This window comes from Periophthalmus magnuspinnatus, chromosome 7 (assembly GCF_009829125.3).
Source record: "Periophthalmus magnuspinnatus isolate fPerMag1 chromosome 7, fPerMag1.2.pri, whole genome shotgun sequence".
NCBI classification, from domain to species: Eukaryota; Metazoa; Chordata; class Actinopteri; order Gobiiformes; family Gobiidae; genus Periophthalmus; species Periophthalmus magnuspinnatus.
The window spans coordinates 11,393,263-11,417,737 of record NC_047132.1 but is presented as its reverse complement, the minus strand read 5'-3'; the positions used below and the strand labels follow the sequence as shown (position 1 = coordinate 11,417,737).

The following is a 24,475-nucleotide window of genomic DNA, read 5'->3' as shown; positions in this document are numbered from 1 at the left end:
GTGGGTGTGTGTGTATAAGGAGGATCATCTTCTGGTCTGCATAGTGTCCTCATAAGCCCCCACACTGGTCTGCCTAGCATCCTCGGGAGTCCCCACGCATTCCATATGTCTGCACTCTCCTGGTGTGCATGTGTTATTTACTTTAATATTAATAAATCAAGATACTAGTTTTGATGTAGTGCGCACTGCTTCTACATCAAACACACACCAGCAATGTAAGTACCAGCTAACACACCAGAAATGTAAGTAAATCTCTTTGTTTCTGTCTGTGTTTTGGCTGAAATCTTGAATGGGGCTTTAAATACATATGTATTTAAGTAATAATGAATACACTACTTCATTAAAGTTTAAAGATACAAACCTGTAGTACACCATCATTATCCGGAGTCCTGCACCTCCTCCTGCAGAGCTGTGGGTCCTATGGTCTGCGCATTCTCTCAGCTTCTGGCGCCCTCTCGTGGTTCAAAGCGAAACTCCACATATGAACAATCTCAAGGCCCTTTAGAAATATATATTTTTTTAAAAGTATGATTTCACCGGACAATACACAGAAATGCCAAGAAATGCCAAATTCACATGATCAGCGTCACAGCGTGCGTGTTAATCAAGTCCAGAAGAAGTCGAGGTCAAGTACAGCAGTGGTCCCCAACCTTTTTTGCACCACGGACCGGAAAAATGTAGGTTTTATTTTCACGGACCGGCCTTCTACGTGTGGCAGATAAATATGGCAAAAAATAAGTTAAGTGCATAAAAAAATCACCAAACCGCTGCATCAGTGTGAGCCCTGCACTTGTTTCTTCTTTCCTTCTTGCTCATGTTTGTTTCTTTCAAAAAACTCAAAATCTTATCTTTTAATCCCAGGTGCTTAGTCTCCATGTGCCAAAGCAGTTTTGAAGGTTTCATTGCCTCATTTGCTTTTCCTGCTTATTACGCAGAGCGGACTCTGCGCGTGAGACTCACCTGCAGCGACAAACCCAGATTTTAAGTAGGACTCCTGGTATTGTTCTTTTTCTTGGAGGTCGTAGTCTCCTCTTCTGGCTCTTCAGTTTGCCTTTTCCCCTTTGTTAAAAAGCTCTCCAAAGACTTTTGTTTTGGCTCATTTTCACTCGCTGGTGGCTCTACTTCTGGGCGACGTGTCTGATGTGTTATATGTGATGCGTCATCGCGGAGACAAGAGCAGATCTATCACAGATATAATGAACTTGCCACTACATCAAATAAATTTCTGTGGCGATTTCCTCTCAGGATTGTCATTATATCTATGGACAAGCTTATTAGTGCTTCGTGAGGGACGGGTGAAAGTTACGTCGGAGAAGATGCGGTCACTGATAAATGATTTACTGTTTTTGTGCGGCCCGGTAGCAAACGGACCGGTACCGGTTCGTCAGTTCTTCAGTTCTGATGAAGTGGCTTGGAGGAGCAGCGAAACGTCTTCACTCCTACAACGATTTGTCCAGTTGACAGATTTAAACTTCGTCGTTTGTGGTTATACAAAATAGCACAGTGCAGATACAGAGATAAAGAGTTACTCAAATAAAAGTATCACATGAAAACATTTACTTAAGTAAAAGTATTTAAGTGCACATTTTAAAATGTATTTTAACAGTAAAAAGTAAAAGTATTTCACACAAGAGTTGTTCATTTGTTAAAGTGTACATGTGGTGATGTTGATTCAAAATTATTCACATTTTGGTCACAGTACGAAGTCATTTCTTAGCTGTTCTCGTGAATTTTATGTAGCGAAGCTTGAACTCGAAAACTTTAGTCAGGATGTTTCCACGAACATAGTAAAAATAACCCCTCAAATCATATGAAAAGTACTTTTTACTTTTCAGTCCAGTTCAAAAATGTAGTGGAGTAGAAAGCACGGATACTGCTCTCAAAAGTACTGAAGTAAAAGTAAAAGTATACACTGTGAAATCTACAGATATCTATAAATGCTACTTAAGTACAGTACTTTACTATTTGTACTACTCCATCACCTTCCACCACTGCCCTACTGCACAGATGAAGACAGTTCCATCCAAAATACAGACAATTTACGCACAAGAAAGGCGCTTTTCTGACAGTTTAAACACCGATTTAACTAAATAAACATCTGGTCATTTATTTTCATTTCTCAGATTAAAATTAAATTAGTAGATTAATTAAAATTGTATTATGTTTTATTATCTGCACGTGTTCAACCAGGAAGTAAAATGACAAACTTCACCAAAGTGACAAAACTAGAAAAAGCTATAATTTTTTTATATATATATTTTTTATTTTTTTTAGTAAAATCTTAAATATAATCATGTTAATTATATTTTAGAAGACTAACTAACTTCTTCACCAGTATCATAATCAAAGTAGATTAAAAAGAACAAAAAAACAATGACCTTTGAACGCAACAAACCAGTTACCTGAAAAAAATAAAAATAAAGAAGGAGAGCTTTGTTGGAATTTGGGTCACGTGAAAGAGAGGGCGATAGACAGGGAAAGGGAGGAATAGAGACACACACACAGGGATAGAAGGAGCCCGATGTACCTGTCCGTCCAGTGTCTTTAGCGGAGGGCCAAATATTTGACACAGGTTCCTGCTTAAGTACGCGGTGTAAAAATGGACTTTACCGTGTTAAAAAGCGCAGGAGACGAATAGAAACCTGCAAAGTCCAAACGTGACGCCATGCTTTCCTTTCTACGCTCAGGTAAGTTACGTTATTTTACGGTTTTGACGCACAGACCTTGAATAAAAATACTGTACAATGATCAGACTTTACGTTATATATGTTAAACCAAGAACATGAAATACAAAATGCAATTATTCTTGTACTATTTATCCTGCCTCAATGATTTGTGAGACTAGATCAGGATTAAAGACTCCTGTTTAGTCTTCTACACTGAACCAGGACTAAACCAGGACTAAACTAGGATTTAAAGGGCAGGTATCACGCTATTTCCTGATCTATGTTATAATGTTTTTTCCTCATCACAAACAGACCTGGAGTTGTGTTTCATTCACACATGTTTAACACACAAACCCTGCATATTTAGGAAGTCCTGAAGTTGTCAATCTGTACTGAACAAAACGTCAAATTTAGCTGTTAAATTGAAAACTACCACTTCATGACATCACAAGGTGGAACAGAGCATTTTGAGCTTTGGAGATGTAGACAGACAAATAATAAAGTGTTACTCAAACATGTGTGAATGAAACAAAACACAACTCCAGGTCTGTTTTTGAGGAGGTAACAACCTTTTGAGTTTTTTTGTTTTTTTTTCTTGTGGAGGGTTCTTGCTTTGCTAAGATTATTCCACATTATGGCATTAAACTTGTCTACCTTCATGGAGAAAAGTTGGAGATGACACCACGCAGGTTACAAGTTACAGGTTAGATCTGTGGAGAGGTGGGCTTATTCACAGTAAGATTGTAATGTCTTCTGAGGCGACATAACACCTGTAACTGAATAAATGCAAGGTAGTCAAGTTTAATGATATACGATGGAACATTTCCGGCAAAGCAATAACATCTACTAAACCCAGTTCTAAAACAAGACTCAAGCCAGACTAACAAGGTCAAAACCTGGAAAGACTTCTGCTACATTTTTATGAAGTAGTACGGTTGTAAATCAAATGTGACAGTTCGCTATCCATAGAGATGTTATTGCCTCTGAATGTCTTGAACATTTCCTGGTATTGAAGTTATCTGTTGCCATGGAGACAAGCAGGTGACACTACGGGGTCAAGTCACAGGAGAGATCTGTAGAGAGGCGACCCCACTGTCAGTAAAAATGCATGTTTTTCAAGCTATTTTTAGAACATTAAAACACCTATAATAGAAGAAATGCAAAAGAGATAACTTAAAGGAACTGTATCTAGCCTGCGCTCTCATATTAAAAAAACAAAAACAAAACGTATTTACCGTCACAGTAGAACCTGTGTGTCCAGAGTCATAATCTCCAGATAAAGACATTAAAGTTTTTCTTATTCTTGATATATGTTCACATTTTTATATAGTGCTTTTCCTCCTTCAAGGCACTTTACAAGGAACCACTCACCCATTCACACACACGTTCATACACCAGGGTACGCAGGGGGTTAAGTGTCTTGCCCAAGGACACAGCAACAGCATGCATCTGTAGGAGCTGGAATCACACCACTACAAATGGATTTCAACTTTGAAACTGGCAACTAGATCATATGAGGCTCATTCTGCTTTCTGATTGGTTAATCGTCTTTGAGATACAAAAGTTGAAATTATAACATAAACAACTTGGCCAATGTTTTTGTAAATAAGAATAAATCAGCATTAAAATCATGTTATCAGAATCCTGTTATCAGTAAAAGTTATATTTGATTTGAACATGTTTACCTCTTATCTGATGGCACACGTCTGGTGATGGCTCATGTTTATGAAACTTACATTTCTTTAAAGTCTTACATACACTTCCTTTAATGCTGCACTGTGGAACATTACAGGCAGCACAATAGCATTACCATGGAGACAAGCAGGTGGCAGACCCTCACCAGAAAAGTTACATACTGCAACTTTAACTACAGGATGCCACATTATACTGTCATTTGATTTAAGTCTATGAAAGATAAGTTTTTAGTTATATTGTGTGTTTGTTTATTTCCAGGGAAGAGCCATCCTCCTGAGGAGCTCCACATCACCCCTCTGCCCCCCTCTGGCCCCCCTGCCCCAACACAACAACACGAGCCAGGACCCAGCAGGGAAGAAGGTATCATACTGTGTGTCAGATGCCCTCCCACCTTCCTATATCACTGTGTGTCAGATGCCCTCTCATCCTCCTGTATCCATGTAGTGTTTAACTGAGATGGGGGCAGGTTAAAAGCAGATTTAATAGTGGACCATGTCACTAAAATAAATGATCAGGTTCAAAATGTGGAAAATGCTAAAATATTACAACTGTAGGACTTCAGTTCCCAAATCAAAATTCAAATAAATGCTGTTTTTTTATTTTTATTGAACTGTAAAACCTAGAAAAACATGTGTTGTTACTGTGAGTGGGCTTCCTCCTGCTTGTCTCCATGGCAATAATATTCCACAGTATGGCATGAAACATATCCATCTACATAAAGAATATTTTGTAGTATGGTTTTAACTTTATATTTCCATAGAAGCATGTAGGTGACATACTGCACCTGTACCTTTGTAACATAATGTCCTCTTTAAGAACTAAATGTCCCTGTGTCAGATGCCCTCCCTGTGTCTTCATGGGGTCTTATTCTGTGTAAAAGCTGCTAACCCTGTAGTTTAGACCTTTACAAACATGTTCTGAAATACGTGGGATTCTTGTATTAGTTTAGCAGTTCAGATTTCATGCTTTTCTCAGATGTTAATGCTCATTCAAAGACAAATTACCGGTACAATACTAAAAATTGCTATTCAATTTTTTTTCAAATTCCATGAGTTCGTTCTACTGTTTTATTTAGATCTTTTGAATTGTTTTGTTTCAGGAGGAAGCTTGGTGGAGGACAAAGGCGTGATCCAGACAACCTCCTCTGTGTTTTTCCAGAAACAAAATGAACCCATCCACAGCACCTACTTCGACGAGAAGATCCCAGTACCACAGGACAGCAGCCAGGTACAGGACTAAACCAGGACTAAAGCTGGACTAAACCAGGACTAAAGCCAGACTAAAGCAGGACTAAAGCCGGACTAAAGCAGGACTAAAGTAGGACCAAACCAGGACTAAAGCAGAACTAAAGCAGGACTAAAGCAGGACTAAACCCAGACTAAAGCCGGACAAAAGCAGGACTAAAGCCGGACTAAAGCAGAACTAAAGCAGAACTAAAGCAGGACTAAATCAGGACTAAAGCCAGACTAAAGCCGGACTAAAGCAAAACTAAAGCAGGACTAAAGCAGGACTAAAGCCGGACTAAAGCCGGACTAAAGCAGGACTAAAGCAGGACTAAAGCAGGACTAAAGCAGAACTAAAGCAGGACTAAAGCAGGACTAAAGCAGGACTAAAGCAGGACTAAGGCAGGACTAAAGCAGAACTAAACCCAGACTAAAGCCGGACTAAAGCAGGACTAAAGAAGAACTAAATCAGGACTAAAGCCGGACTAAAGCAGGACTAAAGCAGGACTAAAGCAGGACTAAACCAGGACTAAACCAGGACTAAACCAGGACTAAAGCCGGACTAAAGCAGGACTAAAGCAGGACTAAAGCAGGACTAAAGCCAGACTAAAGCCGGACTAAAGCCGGACTAAAGCAAGGCTAAACCAAGACTAAAGCAGGACTAAACCAAGACTAAAGCAAGGCTAAAGCAGGACTGAACCAGGACTAAAGCAGGACTAAAGCAGGACTAAAGCAGGACTAAAGCCAGACTAAAGCCGGACTAAAGCCGGACTAAAGCAAGGCTAAACCAAGACTAAAGCAGGACTAAACCAAGACTAAAGCAAGGCTAAAGCAGGACTGAACCAGGACTAAAGCAGGACTAAAGCAGGACTAAACCAGGACTAAACCAGCACTAAAGCAGGACTAAAGCCGGACTAAAGCCGGACTAAAGCAGGACTAAAGCAGGACTAAAGCAGGACTAAAGCCGGACTAAAGCAGGACTAAACCAGGACTAAACCAGGACTAAAGCCGGACTAAAGCTGGACTAAAGCAGGACTAAAGCAGGACTAAAGCCAGACTAAAGCCGGACTAAAGCCGGACTAAAGCAAGGCTAAACCAAGACTAAAGCAGGACTAAACCAAGACTAAAGCAGGACTAAAGCAGGACTAAAGCCGGACTAAAGCCGGACTAAAGCCGGACTAAAGCAAGGCTAAACCAAGACTAAAGCAGGACTAAACCAAGACTAAAGCAAGGCTAAAGCAGGACTGAACCAGGGCTAAAGCAGGACTAAAGCAGGACTAAACCAGGACTAAACCAGCACTAAAGCAGGACTAAAGCCGGACTAAAGCAGGACTAAAGCAGGACTAAAGCCGTAATAAAGCCGGACTAAAGCAGGACTAAACCAAGACTAAAGCAAGGCTAAAGCAGGACTGAACCAGGACTAAAGCAGGACTAAAGCCGGACTAAAGCAGGACTAAACCATGACTAACACAGGACTAAAGCAGGACTGAACCAGGACTAAACCAGGACTAAACCAGGACTAAAGCCGGACTAAAGCAGGACTAAAGCAGGACTAAAGCTGGACTAAAGCAGGACTAAAGCAGGACTAAAGCCGGACTAAAGAAGGACTAAAGCCGGACTAAAGCCGGACTAAAGCAAGGCTAAACCAAGACTAAAGCAGGACTAAACCAAGACTAAAGCAAGGCTAAAGCAGGACTAAACCAAGACTAAAGCAAGGCTAAAGCAGGACTGAACCAGGACTAAAGCAGGACTAAAGCCGGACTAAAGCAGGACTAAACCATGACTAACACAGGACTAAAGCAGGACTGAACCAGGACTAAACCAGGACTAAACCAGGACTAAAGCCGGACTAAAGCAGGACTAAAGCAGGACTAAAGCTGGACTAAAGCAGGACTAAAGCAGGACTAAAGCCGGACTAAAGCAGGACTAAAGCCGGACTAAAGCCGGACTAAAGCCGGACTAAAGCCGGACTAAAGCAAGGCTAAACCAAGACTAAAGCAGGACTAAACCAAGACTAAAGCAAGGCTAAAGCAGGACTGAACCAGGACTAAAGCAGGACTAAAGCAGGACTAAACCAGGACTAAACCAGGACTAAACCAGGACTAAAGCCGGACTAAAGCAGGACTAAAGCAGGACTAAAGCAGGACTAAAGCAGGACTAAAGCCGGACTAAAGCAGGACTAAAGCAGGACTAAAGCCGGACTAAAGCAAGGCTAAACCAAGACTAAAGCAGGACTAAACCAAGACTAAAGCAAGGCTAAAGCAGGACTGAACCAGGACTAAAGCAGGACTAAAGCCGGACTAAAGCAGGACTAAACCATGACTAACACAGGACTAAAGCAGGACTGAACCAGGACTGAACCAGGACTGAAGCAGGACTAAACCGGGACTAAACCGTGACTGAACCAGGACTGAACCAGAACCAAACTAGGACTGAAGCAGGACTAAACCAGGACTGAACCAGGTCTGAACCAGGACTGAACCAGGACTAAACCAGAACTAAATCCAGACTAAACCAGGACTAAACTAGGACCAAACCAGGACTAAACCGGGACTGAACCGGGATTAAACTAGGACCAAACCAGGACTAAACCGTGACTGAACCGGGATTAAACTAGAACTAAACCAGGACTATTCCAATGCTAAAAAAATCCTGATACTCAGCCTTATAGTTAAATGTATTTGTTGTGTTTTCAGACTGTATTTAGTCTCCGTAAGCTGTGGGCCTTCACTGGACCTGGGTTCCTCATGAGCATCGCGTATCTGGACCCTGGAAACATTGAGTCCGACCTGCAGTCTGGAGCCAAGGCCGGCTTTAAGGTTCGATTTAGGGTTGTACAAAAAACAAAACTAAAAACGATATATCCAGACATTAATCAGTTGTAAAGAACGTATTGCTGGATGTCAGATGACATCACAACATTCTATACCCCAATAATCTTTCAAATCAGAAAAAATCCTTATTCCTGAAACCTTCTGTGGAGCAGATTTTTGTGCTCACTTCAGCAAATGATCAAAACAGGGCTGAACTGAAGTTAATCAACACCTCTGATGGCAGTTTCACTCTGGATTATTTTCCTTATCACGTTCACAACAGTCATCTAAAGCCCCAACTGTCCCAGATCTAATGTTTACCACCTCTGTCCCTTGTGCACTCTTCACTGGAATGTGTAGTGTTATACAGACATCCGGTGGGAGAGTCCTGGGGTCAAAGTTCAACTCACTCTGAACTGTGTCCTGGAAATGAAGGAGCATGCTCAGTGTTAAGATGCAGCCTCACGCAACTGTTCATTCAAGTCTGAGGCCAAATATAGTTAGGGCTCTAATCTAAAAATACACCACAGTGAAAGGTGAGAAATAAAGGGGAGTACGCAACCAGTTAGCATTTGATAGCCACCATGAAAACAGGTCTGTTATTAAACACTTAATCAGAATCAGAATCAGAATCCTTTTATTGCCATCGTTTGCAAACACAGTTCACAACACAGTTCACAAACTAGGAACTTATTTTGGTGATAAAGTGCAACATAAAACATAAAACACACTGAATAGATACAAATACAAATAAGGGCATGCACGAAGTTAAAAAAAGATATGCTTAAAAATCAAATAAAATACTTAACCCATAAGAACCCAGACCCATTTTTCCTTAAAGGAAAATTATGTGGGATATACCACAGACCAAGTGGACCACATAGAACACATTTCTGCAAAGTGTTTGTTACACTGGTGTCACCATGGGTTCTTATGGGTTTAGGTAGAGACAAACATTTACTAACTAATGGTGGCGTTGGTGCTCTCGCCTCACAACAAGGAGGTGTCTTTTAATGTATTTGGACATTAAATGGACAATGGGTGTGCAGGTTTGGTCAGGACCCTCATCTAAGGGCCTGACCAAACCTGAGATCTGGAGATGGGTCCGAGCTCTGTGGTCACCCACTGCCCCTGACAGGTTTAACCCAGAGACTGAAGGATGGGTCAAATGCAGAGAACACAAAGTATTTCACACCATAGCTGCTTAAGTCATTAGAAATGTGACAATAATAAACAAACTCTCTTGAAGCAAGTTTTTTTGGGAAAAAAATTATACCACAATTAAAGCTGCAAGCGACATCAACATACACACTTGTATTTTCGTGTATTTTCTTTTGCAATATCTATAAAAAAAATTATTGTCACACACAAGTGAATTTTGGACAAAGTTTTGTTTTTGAAAATGAAAAAAAGCCCAACAACAATGTATCTGTACACGCATGCATCTACATGATCTATGCTGTTTCAAAGCTCTTGACTTTCTTCTTGTCACTGTGGGGTCAGTGATGATGAGAGCGTCACACACTCATGTCCCATTTTCCATTAATTGTAGCAGTTATAAAGTTTTAAACATGTCCGTGTGTTTCATGGGTTTTTGATAATTGATGCTGGGTTTGTTAGATGAACATGAGCTCCGCACATTTGGCATGTTGGGCTCAGGCTGAATAAACATTGTACTGTGAGGTTAACATTAACTGTTTATATTCTTATGAATGTAAAAATCTCTCCTTAACACTGCCTCTCCCTGTGTTTCCTCAGCTCCTTTGGGTGCTGTTGGGTGCCACCATCATCGGGCTCCTGCTGCAGAGGCTGGCAGCTCGTCTGGGCGTGGTCACGGGCATGCACCTGGCAGAAGTGTGCCACCGGCAGTACCACACCGTGAGTCACATGGACACTGTAAACACAGAACTATAAACGCTGCAAACATCGTGCTATAACCGTGTCACAAACGTTTCACAATGTCAAAGACAACGTGTGATCTCTCATTCATCCGGGGTTGTCTGAGGTCGAACGGGATTATGTTTTATGTTTTAATTATTTTACAGTTTTAAAATTACAACTAAAACTGTTATGACATCCTTTATTTTTATACTGTCCATCAGAGTATTTCATGAGGTAAGCACTGAGCCGGAGGTGACGAAATCACACACAAAAAAAACTTATTTTAAATGAAAAATCATTTGTGAATGTTTATATATATAGTGTGTTAATAATTATTACTGAATACTGAACATATGTTTTAAATAGAAACCAGGATTAGATTGAAAAATAAAAATCATTAAAGGTACACTGTGTAACTTTTCTGATGAAGAATCTACCACCTACTTTTCTCTGTTTACCTGTAATGTTCCACAGTATAGTATTACTCTATAGCATTATCTATCTCCATGGAGACAGCAGGCCAAGTTACCAGTCACAGCTGTGGTGAGGCGAGTCCACTCACAGCAAACACAAAGCACTAAAAACACGTGTGAATGAATAAATGATAAACAGATAGATTGGTGTAATGTCATACTGTGGAACTTTCCAGGCATGGCAATAACATTTCCATGGTGTAAAGTTGCATAGTATCTTTAAACTTCATTGCCTGAATTATTGCAATATTTGTATCAATATATGTCAGTTCTTTTGTAGCAGAATCAGCCCTGAATGTCTCAAGAACACTGCTTCATTTTATAAAAATTATCTCATTCTTTGAAGTTATGACATTCCACCCTCCTCTTATGTTTGTGCTAAATCTATCTATCATCTGTCTGTCTCTCTGTCTGTCTCTCTCTGCCTATCTGTCTGTCTGTCTGTCTGTCTCTCTTTCTATCTGTCTCTTCTCCCTCAGGTTTCTTTAGTGTGTGTTATATGTCTGTTTCCGTGTCCAGGTTCCTCGTGTGGCCCTGTGGCTGATGGTGGAGTTGGCCATCATCGGCTCAGACATGCAGGAGGTCATCGGCTGTGCTATAGCCTTCAGCCTCCTCTCCTCCGGCAGGTAAACACAAGGAGAGAGTTTGGTTTGGTTAGATATTGTTTTTATTGGTTAGTTAGTAGTTTTGTTTGTTAAGATAATATCGTCCGATTCCTGGGTCCTGAGTGGAGTTTGCATGTTCTTCCTGTGTCATTTCATTTGTTATTAGTAAAGTCAATATTTGATATATATTGTGCAAAAATCTTGTGAGCTTTAAGCCTGGTTATAATGCTGTTACATCACACATGATTTCACACATGTTTGAGTAACACTTTATTATTAGTCTGTCTACATCTCCAAAGCTCAAAATGCTCTGTTCCACCTTGTGATGTCATGAAGTGGTAGTTTTTAAGTTAACAACTACTTTTACCTGTAGTTCAGTAGAGATTGGCAATTACAGACCTGAAATTATCCAAATGATTCTCGTGAAGGTGTGTGGAGTTTAAAAACATAGTGCAGCACTTCCTGAATTACTACATGGTAAGGTGGAACAGTGTTTTCTGTTTGACAGAAGAACTCAGCCTAAATGTGCAGTGTTTGTGTGTTAAACATGTGTGAATGAAACAAAACACAACTCCAGGTCTGTTTGTGATGACTAAACAACATTACAACATAGATCAGAGAATATGGTAGGGGCCCTTTAAAGATGTCTAAAGACACAGATAGACGAGGTTTATAAAATGAAAAATAGAAACATTTCATAACTCCCTTAAAATTCTAATGTTGACAGTTACTAATCATGTTATTTATTTGATTACTCTTTTCCACAGAATTCCTCTCTGGGGTGGAGTCCTCATCACTATTGTAGACACATTTTTCTTCCTCTTTTTGGACAAATATGGTAGGTTCAAATCATCGTAGCACTATGTACTTTCAGACTCTCAGTATGTATCAGTATGTACCATCACATGCATTTATGATGGTGTAATGGTATATATATATATATATATATATATATATATATATATATATATATATATATATATATATATATATATATATATATTTATATATATATATATATATTTTTATATATATATATATATATATATATATATATATATATATATATATATATATATATATATATATATATATTTATATATATATATATATATATATATATATATATATTTATTTATTTTTTGTGCTTTGTCCAGGTCTGAGGAAACTGGAGGCTTTCTTTGGGCTCCTCATCGCTGTGATGGCTGTTACCTTTGGATACGAGGTAAGAATAAGACTTAAATCAACATTAAAGTTAGTGCGTTAAGTGACCTGATTATGATCAAGAGTCTGTTCATTTTAACTAGAGTTTGGTGCAAAATAATTGTGACTACCCAACTACTAAAATCATATTAAAGGGCACATATTAGCCTGTTTTCTGATCTATGTTATAATGTTGTTTCCTCATCAAAACATACCAGGATTTTGTTTTGTTTCATTCGCACATGTTTAACACATAAGCTCTATATTTAAGCTGAGTTCTTCCCTCAAAGAGAAAACATTCCACCTTTTGATGTCATGTGGCAAAACAGGAAGTGCTCCATTTTAGTATTTTTAAACTTCATACACCATGACTAGAATGATTTGGTAGATTTCAGCCTTGGAATTGCCAATTTCTACTGGACAAAATATAAAAGGAGCTGTTAACTTGAAAACTACAACTTCATGACATCACAAGGTGGAACAGAGCATTTTGAGCTTGGGAGATGTAAACAGACTAATAATACAGTATTACTTAAACATGTGTGAATGAAACAAAACACAACTCCAGGTGTGTTTTTGAGGAGGTAACAACATTATACATTTTCCCATTTTGCCTAATATAAGATTGTTATAATTGTGTGATAATTGTTATCTGGTCTATACAGACGGTAAAATGCATGCAAAAGACCTTTTATAACCAAAATAGGTGTACATTTGTGTCAGGAACACACAATATGGATGACAGACACTCACAAAAATCATTAATATAAAGAAATATTTTTGGGACGAATACAGACCCTTGTGGAGAGTACATAGTGCAAAATTTGTGCACCTTTAACTAATTTTAATCTTTAAAGAAATGGGGCTGTTACTCGTACAGTTTTTTGATACTCTACCCTCTTATTTCCTCTGTATGTTTATATATTTTCCCTGTTCCTCTTCAGTATGTGACAGTAGCTCCAGACCAGGTCTCTGTACTTCGGGGCATGTTCGTTCCCTCCTGTGACGGCTGTGGATCTGCTCAGCTCCTTCAGGCCGTGGGCATCGTCGGAGCAGTTATCATGCCCCATAATATATACCTCCACTCAGCCCTGGTCAAGGTAAGAGCCGACTGAACCAGGACTAAACCAGACTTAAACCAGGACTGACCCAGGACTAAGCCAGGCCTTAAACAGGACTGAGTTAGGACTGAACCAGGAACTATAGAACTAAACCCATTGTCTGTTTATGTGTCAGTCCAGAGAAGTTGACCGTTCAAACAAAGAGGAGGTGAAAGAAGCAAATAAATACTTCTTTATCGAGTCGTGTTTGGCTCTCTTCGTGTCCTTCATCATAAACGTGTTTGTAGTCTCTGTGTTCGCTGAAGCTTTCTACGGACAGACCAACCTGCAGGTGGTAAGTTTCACAGTCTCATTAGAGAGTATGTAGTTAAAAACATTTACATAAATATTTAATAAAAACATGTGTGTGTCTCTTTATTTTCAGTACAACATCTGTAATAGCTCTGGCAGTCTTCATCTGGACCTCTTTCCTCTCAACAACGAGACTTTGGAGGTGGATATCTACAAAGGGGTAACCTCACTTTAACTTACCTACTTATGTCATTTATTAAAGGTCCACTATGTAACATTTCTACTTGTCTTTATGGAGATGTTACTGCTTTTTTGTATCTGTCTTGCATTTATTCATTTATTCATTTACAGGTGTTTTTTATTGCCCAAAAATACCTTGAAAAGCATTCTACTGTGAGCAGGCTCACCACTACACAGCTCTGACTTGTAACTTGACCTAGTGGTTGTCTCCATGGACATTGGCACAATTAATTCCATGCTATGGGACATTCCAGGCAGACCAATAACTTTTCCAGCTGTGAGATGTATCATATATAGTGGTAATGAACAATGCATGGGATTCTAGTATTAGTTTTGCTGTTCAAATTTGAGTCTTTTTCACAAGTTATTGCTGCCGGACAGGTTTAAAATGGGTTCAAAATTGTGCCATGATTATTTTAGGGGATGGTCCTTGTACTCTCTGTTTCTTTATTGATTTCAGGGGGTGATCCTTGGCTGTTGTATTTAAATATACTCTCTGTTTCTTTGTTGATTCTAGGGGGTGGTCCTCGGTTGTTTCTTCGGCCCTGCGGCGCTGTACATTTGGGCTGTGGGTATCCTGGCTGCAGGTCAGAGCTCCACCATGACAGGAACCTACTCAGGCCAGTTTGTCATGGAGGTCAGTGAGGAGAGTTTTATTTTTTTAGCTAATATTTCACACTGAGTACAACCCAAGAAAAGATGTGGTGTTCCATGTACTCCCAGATCTAAACCAGGTCTATATCAGGACTAAACCAGGTCTAGACATGGACTAAAACCAGATCTAGTTAAGGGATGGCTCTGCCCATGTTTAGAACTGGTTTATTCAATTGAACAAATAACACCTAACACCTCATTCTCAAAAACTAAAAATAAATGTAAAATGTGTATGTATGTACTAAAGACAAAACAGCCAAATCCAGGACCTAATTAGCACTAAACCCGGTCTTAACCAGGTCTAAACTGGGGTTAAACCAAGTCTAAACAAAGCATAAAAAAGGACCAGGATAAACCAAGAATCAACCAGGACTAAACAGGATTCAACCAAGACTAAACCAGAAGTAAATCCGGTCTTAATCAGATCTAAACTGAGGTTAAACAAAGTCTAAACCAAGTCTAAGAAAAGCATAAAGCAGGACTAGGATAAAACCAGGGCGCAACTAGGACTAAACCTGTACTCAACTAGGACTAAATTAGGACTAAATCAGGACTCAACAAGGTCTCAACCAGGACTAAAACAAGTCAAAATTTACACTCAGCAGTGAAACCAGAGCTCAAGTAAATTCATCTTAAAAGTCAACTCTTTTAGCATTACTTTAGTGCTAACCCTTTGATCCCCCTCTCTGTGTCTCTACCCAGGGCTTCTTGAACCTGCGCTGGTCTCGTTTCGCTCGGGTCTTACTCACTCGGTGTCTGGCCATCACGCCAACACTCTTCGTCGCCATTTTCCAGGACGTGCAAAGACTCACCGGGATGAACGACTTCCTCAACGTGCTCATGAGTCTGCAGGTATAGAGCATAGACTGCGATAATAATAATCAGAAGAAGAAGAAACAGTAGAAGGTGACGGTAACGTGACCAGGACCCTAAATATATGAAGTCATTACTAGTGTTTTTGTTTTTAAAGAAAAATCCAAACTTATGATCCACAAATGTTGAACCTTATTATTTGGCATCATTTACTTGTTTGGGATCAGTGGTGGAAGAAGTACTCCATTTTGTTAAGTAAAAGTAAATATGCCAGAAAAAAAAAAAAAAACTCAAGTAAAAGTATCACATGAAGAACTCTACTTAAAAGAGTTTAAGTTTTTAAGTACCCGTTTAAAAATGTACTTAAAGAGTAAAAAGTGCTTTTACTTTTTATTTTTGCACAGATTTTGAAGTCTTATGAAGCTTCAGATGTAGTGATTTTGATTTGTGAATAGATGTGTGCTGAATTTTGTTCAATAGAAACACTTGAATCAAACGTTTTTATTTGTATATTTTATTTTTATTTATTTTTATATTTTCAAATTATGAATTTGATAAAAATAAACCCCTCAGATTTTTCAGCAGGTCTGAAATAATAATAAAAAACTTGTACTTTTCAATCCAGTTAAATGTAGTGGAGTGGAAAGTACAGATACTGCTCTCAAATGTAGTGAAGTAAAAAGTATCCACTTTAAACTATACTTAAGTATAAATTTGAGGTATCTCTACTTTACTTAAGTGCAGTAGTTCACTACTTTTACTTTGTTCCACTAGCGTTTGGGATTGAATACTTTCTAAATCTATTCTATTCCCTTTAGTTCATTCTGCATGTATAAATACTAAACCTTGTAGTTTCAACCTCCACAAACATGTCCTGAGGTGCAAAGCAAGGCAGGTTTATTTGTATAGAACAATTGGTACACAAAGTAATTCAAAGTGCTTTATAGAATAGGAAAAACATTGAAATCACAATACAACAAATCAAAACATAAATAATCACCAACAATCATCATAAAATGAACATTAAAATAGAAGAAAAGTGCAGAAATCCAGAGCTGTTTTTGTTTGTTTGTCCTCAGCTGCCCTTCGCACTGATCCCCATCCTCACCTTCACCAGTTTACCCTCTCTCATGAACGACTTTGCCAACGGACTGTAAGTTAAAGCTGCGTTACATAACTTTTCACGTCCTTGTTGTTACTGTTGCCTGCAGTGTACTACAGCATGGTATTAAACTTACTCTATCTGTTAAGACAAGCAGATGACTCCAGCTTACAAGTCACATCCATGGAGAGTTCACAACAAGACATGTTTTTGAGCAAATAAAACACCTGTAATCAGACCCGTCAACAGATATTTGGTGGCCCAGAGCATGAACCCCCACACGGGCCCCTTCTAATATAAATTAATAGGAAGAGGGTCCAGTTCTGGGCCCCTAAAACCCTGGGATCCGAGACATCAGACCCCTTTGTCCCCCCTGTGGACTCCCCTGTCTGTAATGTAAAGACATGTACACTTTAGATTATTTGTATTTAATAGATTATGATTAACTTAAATATGTTCCGGTTCCTCTGACCTTCATACCCGAGGAAGGTCAGAGGGAACGTTGTACTAATAAAAGTGAACCCAGAGTGAGACAGTGTGAGGGAGTCTGCTTAAAACCATTCAGTAGTTTTGTGACATAAAGGGTCTGTTGAGTCTATGCAGTGAGATTATGCTGGAGTGTTCTACATATATGTCTATGGTGAAATGTTCTGCAGTTACCATGATGACACATTGCGTACACATTAGCAAACACTGCCAAATAAGTTTTTAGATGGAAAGTTTTTTTAATGGATCACAATCTCAGGGAACGTTGATGACATGAGCTGTAAAGTACCAACAGTAAGGTCCATTAACCCTCTTCTCTCCTCTGGGCTGCAGGTTCTTTAAGGTCAGCGGCGGTCTGGCTGTGTTGGGCGTTTGCTGTATAAACATGTACTTTGTGGTGGTGTATGTAACGCAGCTGGGCAGTGTGTGGCTCTATGTGCTCGCGGCCTTCCTCTCTGTCCTCTATCTCATCTTCGTGGGATACCTGGTGAGTGTGTGCGCAGTATAACTCACCATGTTCTTATGTTGTTCCTTCATCAAAAACATGCCCGATGTCATCCATGCATGTCTGAGTAATCTAGCAATCTCTGCTCAAACCGTCCTTAGGGTTAACTGTACAAGCTTGTCCAACGCTCCACCCACAAGCCTATGTCACCCATGCTCCCATGCTACAATTCTCCATAAACATGCAAAAACATGATACAAAACTGCACACAGCAACTTGGCGATCCTGATGAGACGATTGTGTCATGATAGTGCTCTGAAGGGGGAGTAACTTAACGCAGCGAGCAAATGGAGAGGAGATTCAGAGCATCAAAAATGAAAGTTCAAGTGATTATACGTAGTTTTGGGCTAAATATAGCATTTTCACAACAATTAAAGCTAACACGGTGATCTAAATAGGTTATGTGTTAGCAGTTAATACCCCACAGAAGTTTAACACTCCCGCTTCAAAAACCTCTCTCTCGAATGTTGCATGTGCTTTGAATATAATCATACTTTTAAAAACATATACCGCAAATACAAACACTGCTAAAACATGCAGCAGTGTTTGGTCTGAAAACCTGAAAACATTTTAAGGCAGTAATGTGGAAAAAGAAGTAAAGTTTCACCAGAACTTGAGATTAATCTTCAACTCGAAACAAATGTATTCAAAATAGACTGGGGAAAAGTACAGAACGCACCTACTCATTGTGTTATTATGCACTATGTATCTTTCCTGGTCCTACTTGTCCCCATGGAGAAGTTATTGCTTTGCTTGGAATGTTCCACTGTATGGCACTGAAGTTATTTATCGCGTTTGTTCAGTTACGTTTTTTTTCTTTACAAGATCCCTTGAAAAAACATGCATTCTTACTGTATTTGAAGTCGCCTCTCCACAGATCTTACCTGTAACCTGGCCTGGAGTCATCCCCTGCTTCTGCTTAGTGACGATAGAAAAGTTTAATGCTATACAGTGTAACATCTATACAGTCTAGACAAGGCCATAGCCTCTCCATGGAGACCAGATTAGTTTAAGTTTTCTTTCTCTCTCGTAGACGTGGTTGTGTCTGATCGCCCTGGGACTGTCCTTTTTGGATCCAATGAGAAACACAGCAGTGAGCACCAGTATTCTGCTGGAGCGCCCCCTGGAGTCTGAGTCCTGACACTGCACCTGAATGAGGAGAATGGACCTTTGCATTTGAACGGACCAGTGTACACGTAGTCCTGGTTTAGTCCTGGTTTAGTCCTGGTTTAGTCCTGGTTTAGATCTGCTTTAGTCCTGGTTTAGTCCTGGTTTAGATCTGCTTTAGTCCTGGTTTAGTCCTGGTTTAGTCTTACTTTTGACCTGGTTTAGTCCTGGTTTAACTCTGGTTTAGTCCTAATTTAGTCCCAATTTAGATCTGGTTTAGCCCTAGTTTAAATCTGCTTTAGTACTGGTTTAGTCCTGGTTTAGTCCTGAGTTACATCTGGTTTAGTCCTGGTTTAGTCCTGAGTTACATCTGCTTTAGTCCTAGTTTAGTCCTGGTTTAGTCTTACTTTTGACCTGGTTTAGTCCTGGTTTAGCTCTGGTTTACTCCTAATTTAGTCCCAGTTTAGATCTGGTTTAGCCCTAGTTTAAATCTGCTTTAGTACTGGTTTAGTCCTGGTTTAGTCGAGGTTTAGAGCAGGACCTTTGTATCTGAGCAGACCTGTGTACTGACTGTCTGAAATCCTGAAGCCAATCATCATACCCGCTGTAGACCTGGTTCAGTCCTTGTTCAGTTCTTGTTTAGTCGGCGTTCAGTCTTGCACATGATGGACCACATGAAAATTAGGATTAAACCTGCCAGGATTAGACCAGAACCAAACCTGGGCTAGATCAGGACCAATCTAACTCTGCATTAGGACCTGGTAAAGAGCTATTTAGTCCTGGTTTAGTCTTCACATACATTTCATCATTCAAACAGTCTGTAGCTTCCAACAGTATTGAGTTATTTATCAAACCTAACCTAATCTAAGTGAAAGTGTTTTTACATGTGTATTTATGGTGTAATCTGTGTTGTTACCACAGGGGGGCAGTGCAGGCCTCATCGGAGTCATATTACACTTGACTGTGACATGTTTAACCCACGTGAGGAGCTCGTGCTGTTTTTACACAAACTCAAATCAAACAGGATCAAAATCTAACCACTAACCACAGCGTATTAGTTTACAGACAGATAAGTATTTTGTATTATTTCAAATTCAAATCCTCAGAGTCTCCACCCTTTGCTTTGTTGACAGTGCTGCAAACCCTTGGCCTTCTCTCAATGAGCTTCTTGATGAAGTCTCCTGAAATGGTTTTCACTTCACAGCTGTGCTGCGTCAGGGTCAAGAAATGCCAAAAGGGTAAAGCAGTGATCAAAGCAAAGGGTAAAGGCTGTTTTAAAAAATGTAAAAACAAGTCTGGAGTTATTTTGAGTGTATCTTTTTGTTTACTACATTACACATGTGTCATTCATAGTTTTGATACTTCAATCTACAATGTAAATAATCCTGGAAATAAACAAGAAAAATAAATGAAAACAGTGTCCAAACTTTTGACTGGTCTAGTGTAGATAGATATATAGTTTGCAAATGCATTCATATTTTAATGGTAATTATTAAAACCATGTTCTATTATTAGTTTGCAGCTCATGTCATCATTATTCCCTGAGAGTGTGATGCTAACTGTGGGCACTGCATTGTCTTAGGCTTTGTTGCTCAAGTTAGACTTTAATCTGAGCTTTGTTTTAACACAATCTGACCATAAAGAACTGAATTACCTGGAACTACAAAAGATAAGCTGATTTGTGCTGTTAAACAAGTCCCTCTCAAACAACATTACAGTCACACGCTAGCTAGCATAATTCAACAGTTTTTCAGTTAGTCACTCTCACCTTTGTGTGTAAAATCAAACTCCTAAACACGACCATGAACGCTCGTGTTGATCACAGGCTCCTGAAAATGTGTTGCTTAAATCCATTTTGTGTTTTTTCTTGAGTTTTCAGACCATCGTAAAACTTCTTTGACAGTAACGTGTGCATTGTGACACCATGGTAACTGCTAAACATTCCACCATAGAGATACATGTAGAGCACTCCCAGTGTGATGTCACTGCAAAGTATCAATATGCATAATGTTAAGGTAAAGTCTCTAACTTTTGAATACTTTTTGTGAACATTCTATATGAACAGAATTTCTTAAGTGAAAATACATATACTAAAGCTGCAAGTTTAATACCACACTGCGGAACATTCCTGCCAAGTTGGTCAGTTCATTGATAATTGTTTGATTGAGAAGAAGCCAATTAAATAGGGCTGTAACTAAGGATTATTGTATTTGTGATGAGTTCAGGGGTTTCCAAACAGCTCGGGAAAATGAAACTCATGCAGATTATGATTCTAGCAAAACATTAAAACATTTATTTTGTCAGATTTTGTTTTAATTGACATAATTCACTAAAATATATATACGTTTTTAATTAAAATGTGGATTAAATAATCTTGAAATAGTTTTGCAGCCCTCAGTTTGGGAAGCCATGTTTTTGATCATTTTTATATTTAGTATTTTTATCTCTGAATTGTCGATTAGTCAGATGTTAATGAAAGGGTGAAATCTGGAGACGGCTTCTTTTAGACAGAGAATATTTACAAATAAAAAGTATTTTTGATGAGAAATGAGAGCTGGTTTTGATATAATGCTGATGTCTTTGTTGTCTTTGCTATGTTTTTGAGAGTCATATAATCCAAACCAAAATATAATGAACAAAATACAATTATTCAAATTAACCAGTGCAGTATTATAATTAAAACGGGAGAAGAGGACGGGGTGGAAGGATAGAAGGGAGGAGAAGTAGGAGAGGAGGAGTGTAGGACAGGAGAGGGGAGGAGGAGAGGAAGGACAGGAGGAAGGGAGAGGAGAGGTGGAAGAGAGGAAGAAGAAGAGAGGATGGCAAGATATTAGAGGAGTGGAGGAGGAGAAGGAAAAGAGGAGAGGAGGAAGTGGAAGATAGGAGGAGAAGATATGGGAAGGATTTGAGGACGAGATGAAGAGGAGGAGTGAAAAAGAGGAGGAGGGGAGAAGAGAGGTTTAAGAGAGGAGGAAGAGGAGCAGAGGAGGAGGAGGAGAGAAGAAGCAAGAATAAGGAGCTGCGAGTAGAATTGTCCAGAAACATATGTTTGAGAGTCGGTATAATCCAAACCAAGATCACAATGATTTTAATAGGAATATTCCAATGAACCAGTGCAGCATCATAATTAAAAACACTGATGAGAGCCTGAGTAACAACGAGACTGAGGGGAAACAGCTGTAGTCCCACTGTATAGTCTACTGCTATAGACTCATGTATATAGTCTACTGCTATAGACTCATGTATATAGTCTACTGCTATAGACTCATGTATATAGTCTACTGCTATAGACTCATGTATATAGTCTAGTACTATAGTGTCATGTATATAGTCTAGTGCTATAGACTCATGTATATAGTCTACTGCTATAGACTCATGTATATAGTCTAGTACTATAGTGTCATGTATATAGTCTACTGCTATAGACTCATGTATATAGTCTACTGCTATAGACTCATGTATATAGTCTAGTGCTATAGACCCATGTATATAGTCTAGTGCTATAGACCCATGTATATAGTCTAGTACTATAGTGTCATGTATATAGTCTAGTGCTATAGACCCATGTATATAGTCTACTGCTATAGACCCATGTATATAGTCTAGTACTATAGTGTCATGTATATAGTCTAGTGCTATAGTCTCATGTATATAGTCTAGTACTATAGACCCATGCATATAGTCTAGTACTATAGTGTCATGTATATAGTCCAGTGCTATAGTGTCATGTATATAGTCTAGTACTATAGTCTCATGTATATAGTCTAGTGCTATAGACCCATGTATATAGTCTAGTACTATAGTGTCATGTATATAGTCCAGTGCTATAGTGTCATGTATATAGTCTAGTACTATAGTCTCATGTATATAGTCTAGTGCTATAGTCTCATGTATATAGTCTAGTACTATAGTGTCATGTATATAGTCCAGTGCTATAGTGTCATGTATATAGTCTAGTGCTATAGACCCATGTATATAGTCTAGTACTATAGTGTCATGTATATAGTCTAGTACTATAGTGTTATGTATATAGTCCAGTGCTATAGTGTCATGTATATAGTCTAGTACTATAGTCTCATGTATATAGTCTAGTGCTATAGACCCATGTATATAGTCTAGTACTATAGTGTCATGTATATAGTCTAGTGCTATAGACCCATGTATATAGTCTACTGCTATAGACCCATGTATATAGTCTACTGCTATAGTCTCATGTATATAGTCTAGTGCTATAGACCCATGTATATAGTCTAGTACTATAGTGTCATGTATATAGTCCAGTGCTATAGTGTCATGTATATAGTCTAGTGCTATAGACCCATGTATATAGTCTAGTACTATAGTGTCATGTATATAGTCTACTGCTATAGTGTCATGTATATAGTCTAGTACTATAGTGTCATGTATATAGTCCAGTGCTATAGTGTCATGTATATAGTCTAGTACTATAGTCTCATGTATATAGTCTAGTGCTATAGACCCATGTATATAGTCTAGTACTATAGTGTCATGTATATAGTCTAGTGCTATAGTCTCATGTATATAGTCTAGTACTATAGTGTCATGTATATAGTCCAGTGCTATAGTGTCATGTATATAGTCCAGTGCTATAGTGTCATGTATATAGTCTAGTGCTATAGACTCACATATATAGTGTAGCGCTATAGTGTCCGCCGCTCTGGAGCCACATGTGGCTCTTTCATACTGCAGCTCCACGTGGCTTGGAAAAATAAAGTATTTAATTGAAGCGTATTTTATTTGTGTTAGTTCTTTTTTAAAATTGTAGTTCTAAATTGGAACATTATTGTGATCTTGAAATATTAAAATAAAATTATATTTTATTATTTTTCATTGCTCGCGGAAGCCGATATACGCACCAAAACAGCGTGCATTTATTGAGATATATGTATATGGAGTCCTGTCGATCTTTAGATCCACATACGTATGTGAGCAGCTATTCTCCACCATGAACCGGCGCTCACGCCTCAGACGACAGCGATAGTCCTATGTAAAGAAGTGACTTCATACAGCCCCGATTTGCAGATGCTGTGCAGAGGTTCAGGAGCAGAAGTCTCTGTAGCACTTCATGGATTTCATGAGCAACACACTATAGATGTAAAGATAAAAAAGCAATTATACAGTGTTATCTTCATTTCCATCCATCCATCCATTTTCTTCCGCTTATCCGGGGCCGGGTCGCGGGGGCAGCAGTCTAAGCAGGGACTCCCAGACTTCCCTCACCCCAGACACGTCCTCCAGCTCCTCCGGTGGGATCCCAAGGCGTTCCCAGGCCAGCCGAGAGACATAGTCCCTCCAGCGTGTCCTGGGTCTTCCCCGGGGCCTCCTCCCGGTGAGACATGCCCAGAACACCTCCCTAGGGAGGCGTCCAGGAGGCATCCTGAGCAGATGCCCGAGCCACCTCAACTGGTTCCTCTCAACATGTAGGAGCAGCAGCTCTACTCCGAGCTCCTCCCGTGTGACTGAGCTCCTCACCCTATCCCTAAGGGTGCGCCCAGCCACTCTGCGGAGGAAACCCATTTCGGCCGCTTGTATCCACGAGGGACACGGTCGAATGGCTTCTCCAGATCCACAAAACACATGTGGACTGGTTGGGCATACTCCCATGAACCCTCGAGGACCCGATGGAGAGTATAGAG

General features: G+C 39.3%; 1 protein-coding gene across 1 annotated transcript; it reads left to right on the top strand.

The window, feature by feature from the left end:
• The first annotated feature begins 2,493 nt into the window (after window positions 1–2,493).
• On the top strand, window positions 2,494–20,227 carry LOC117373446 (natural resistance-associated macrophage protein 2-like). Its single transcript, XM_033969476.2, has 16 exons — window positions 2,494–2,687; window positions 4,620–4,721; window positions 5,461–5,588; window positions 8,281–8,403; window positions 10,156–10,275; window positions 11,271–11,377; window positions 12,124–12,194; window positions 12,514–12,581; window positions 13,504–13,659; window positions 13,796–13,954; window positions 14,045–14,131; window positions 14,669–14,788; window positions 15,508–15,657; window positions 16,698–16,771; window positions 17,540–17,693; window positions 18,745–20,227. Exons 1-16 carry the CDS (start codon window positions 2,666–2,668, stop codon window positions 18,850–18,852), a joined length of 1,749 nt encoding a protein of 582 aa, XP_033825367.1. The 5' UTR covers window positions 2,494–2,665; the 3' UTR covers window positions 18,853–20,227.
• The last annotated feature ends 4,248 nt before the right edge of the window (window positions 20,228–24,475 follow it).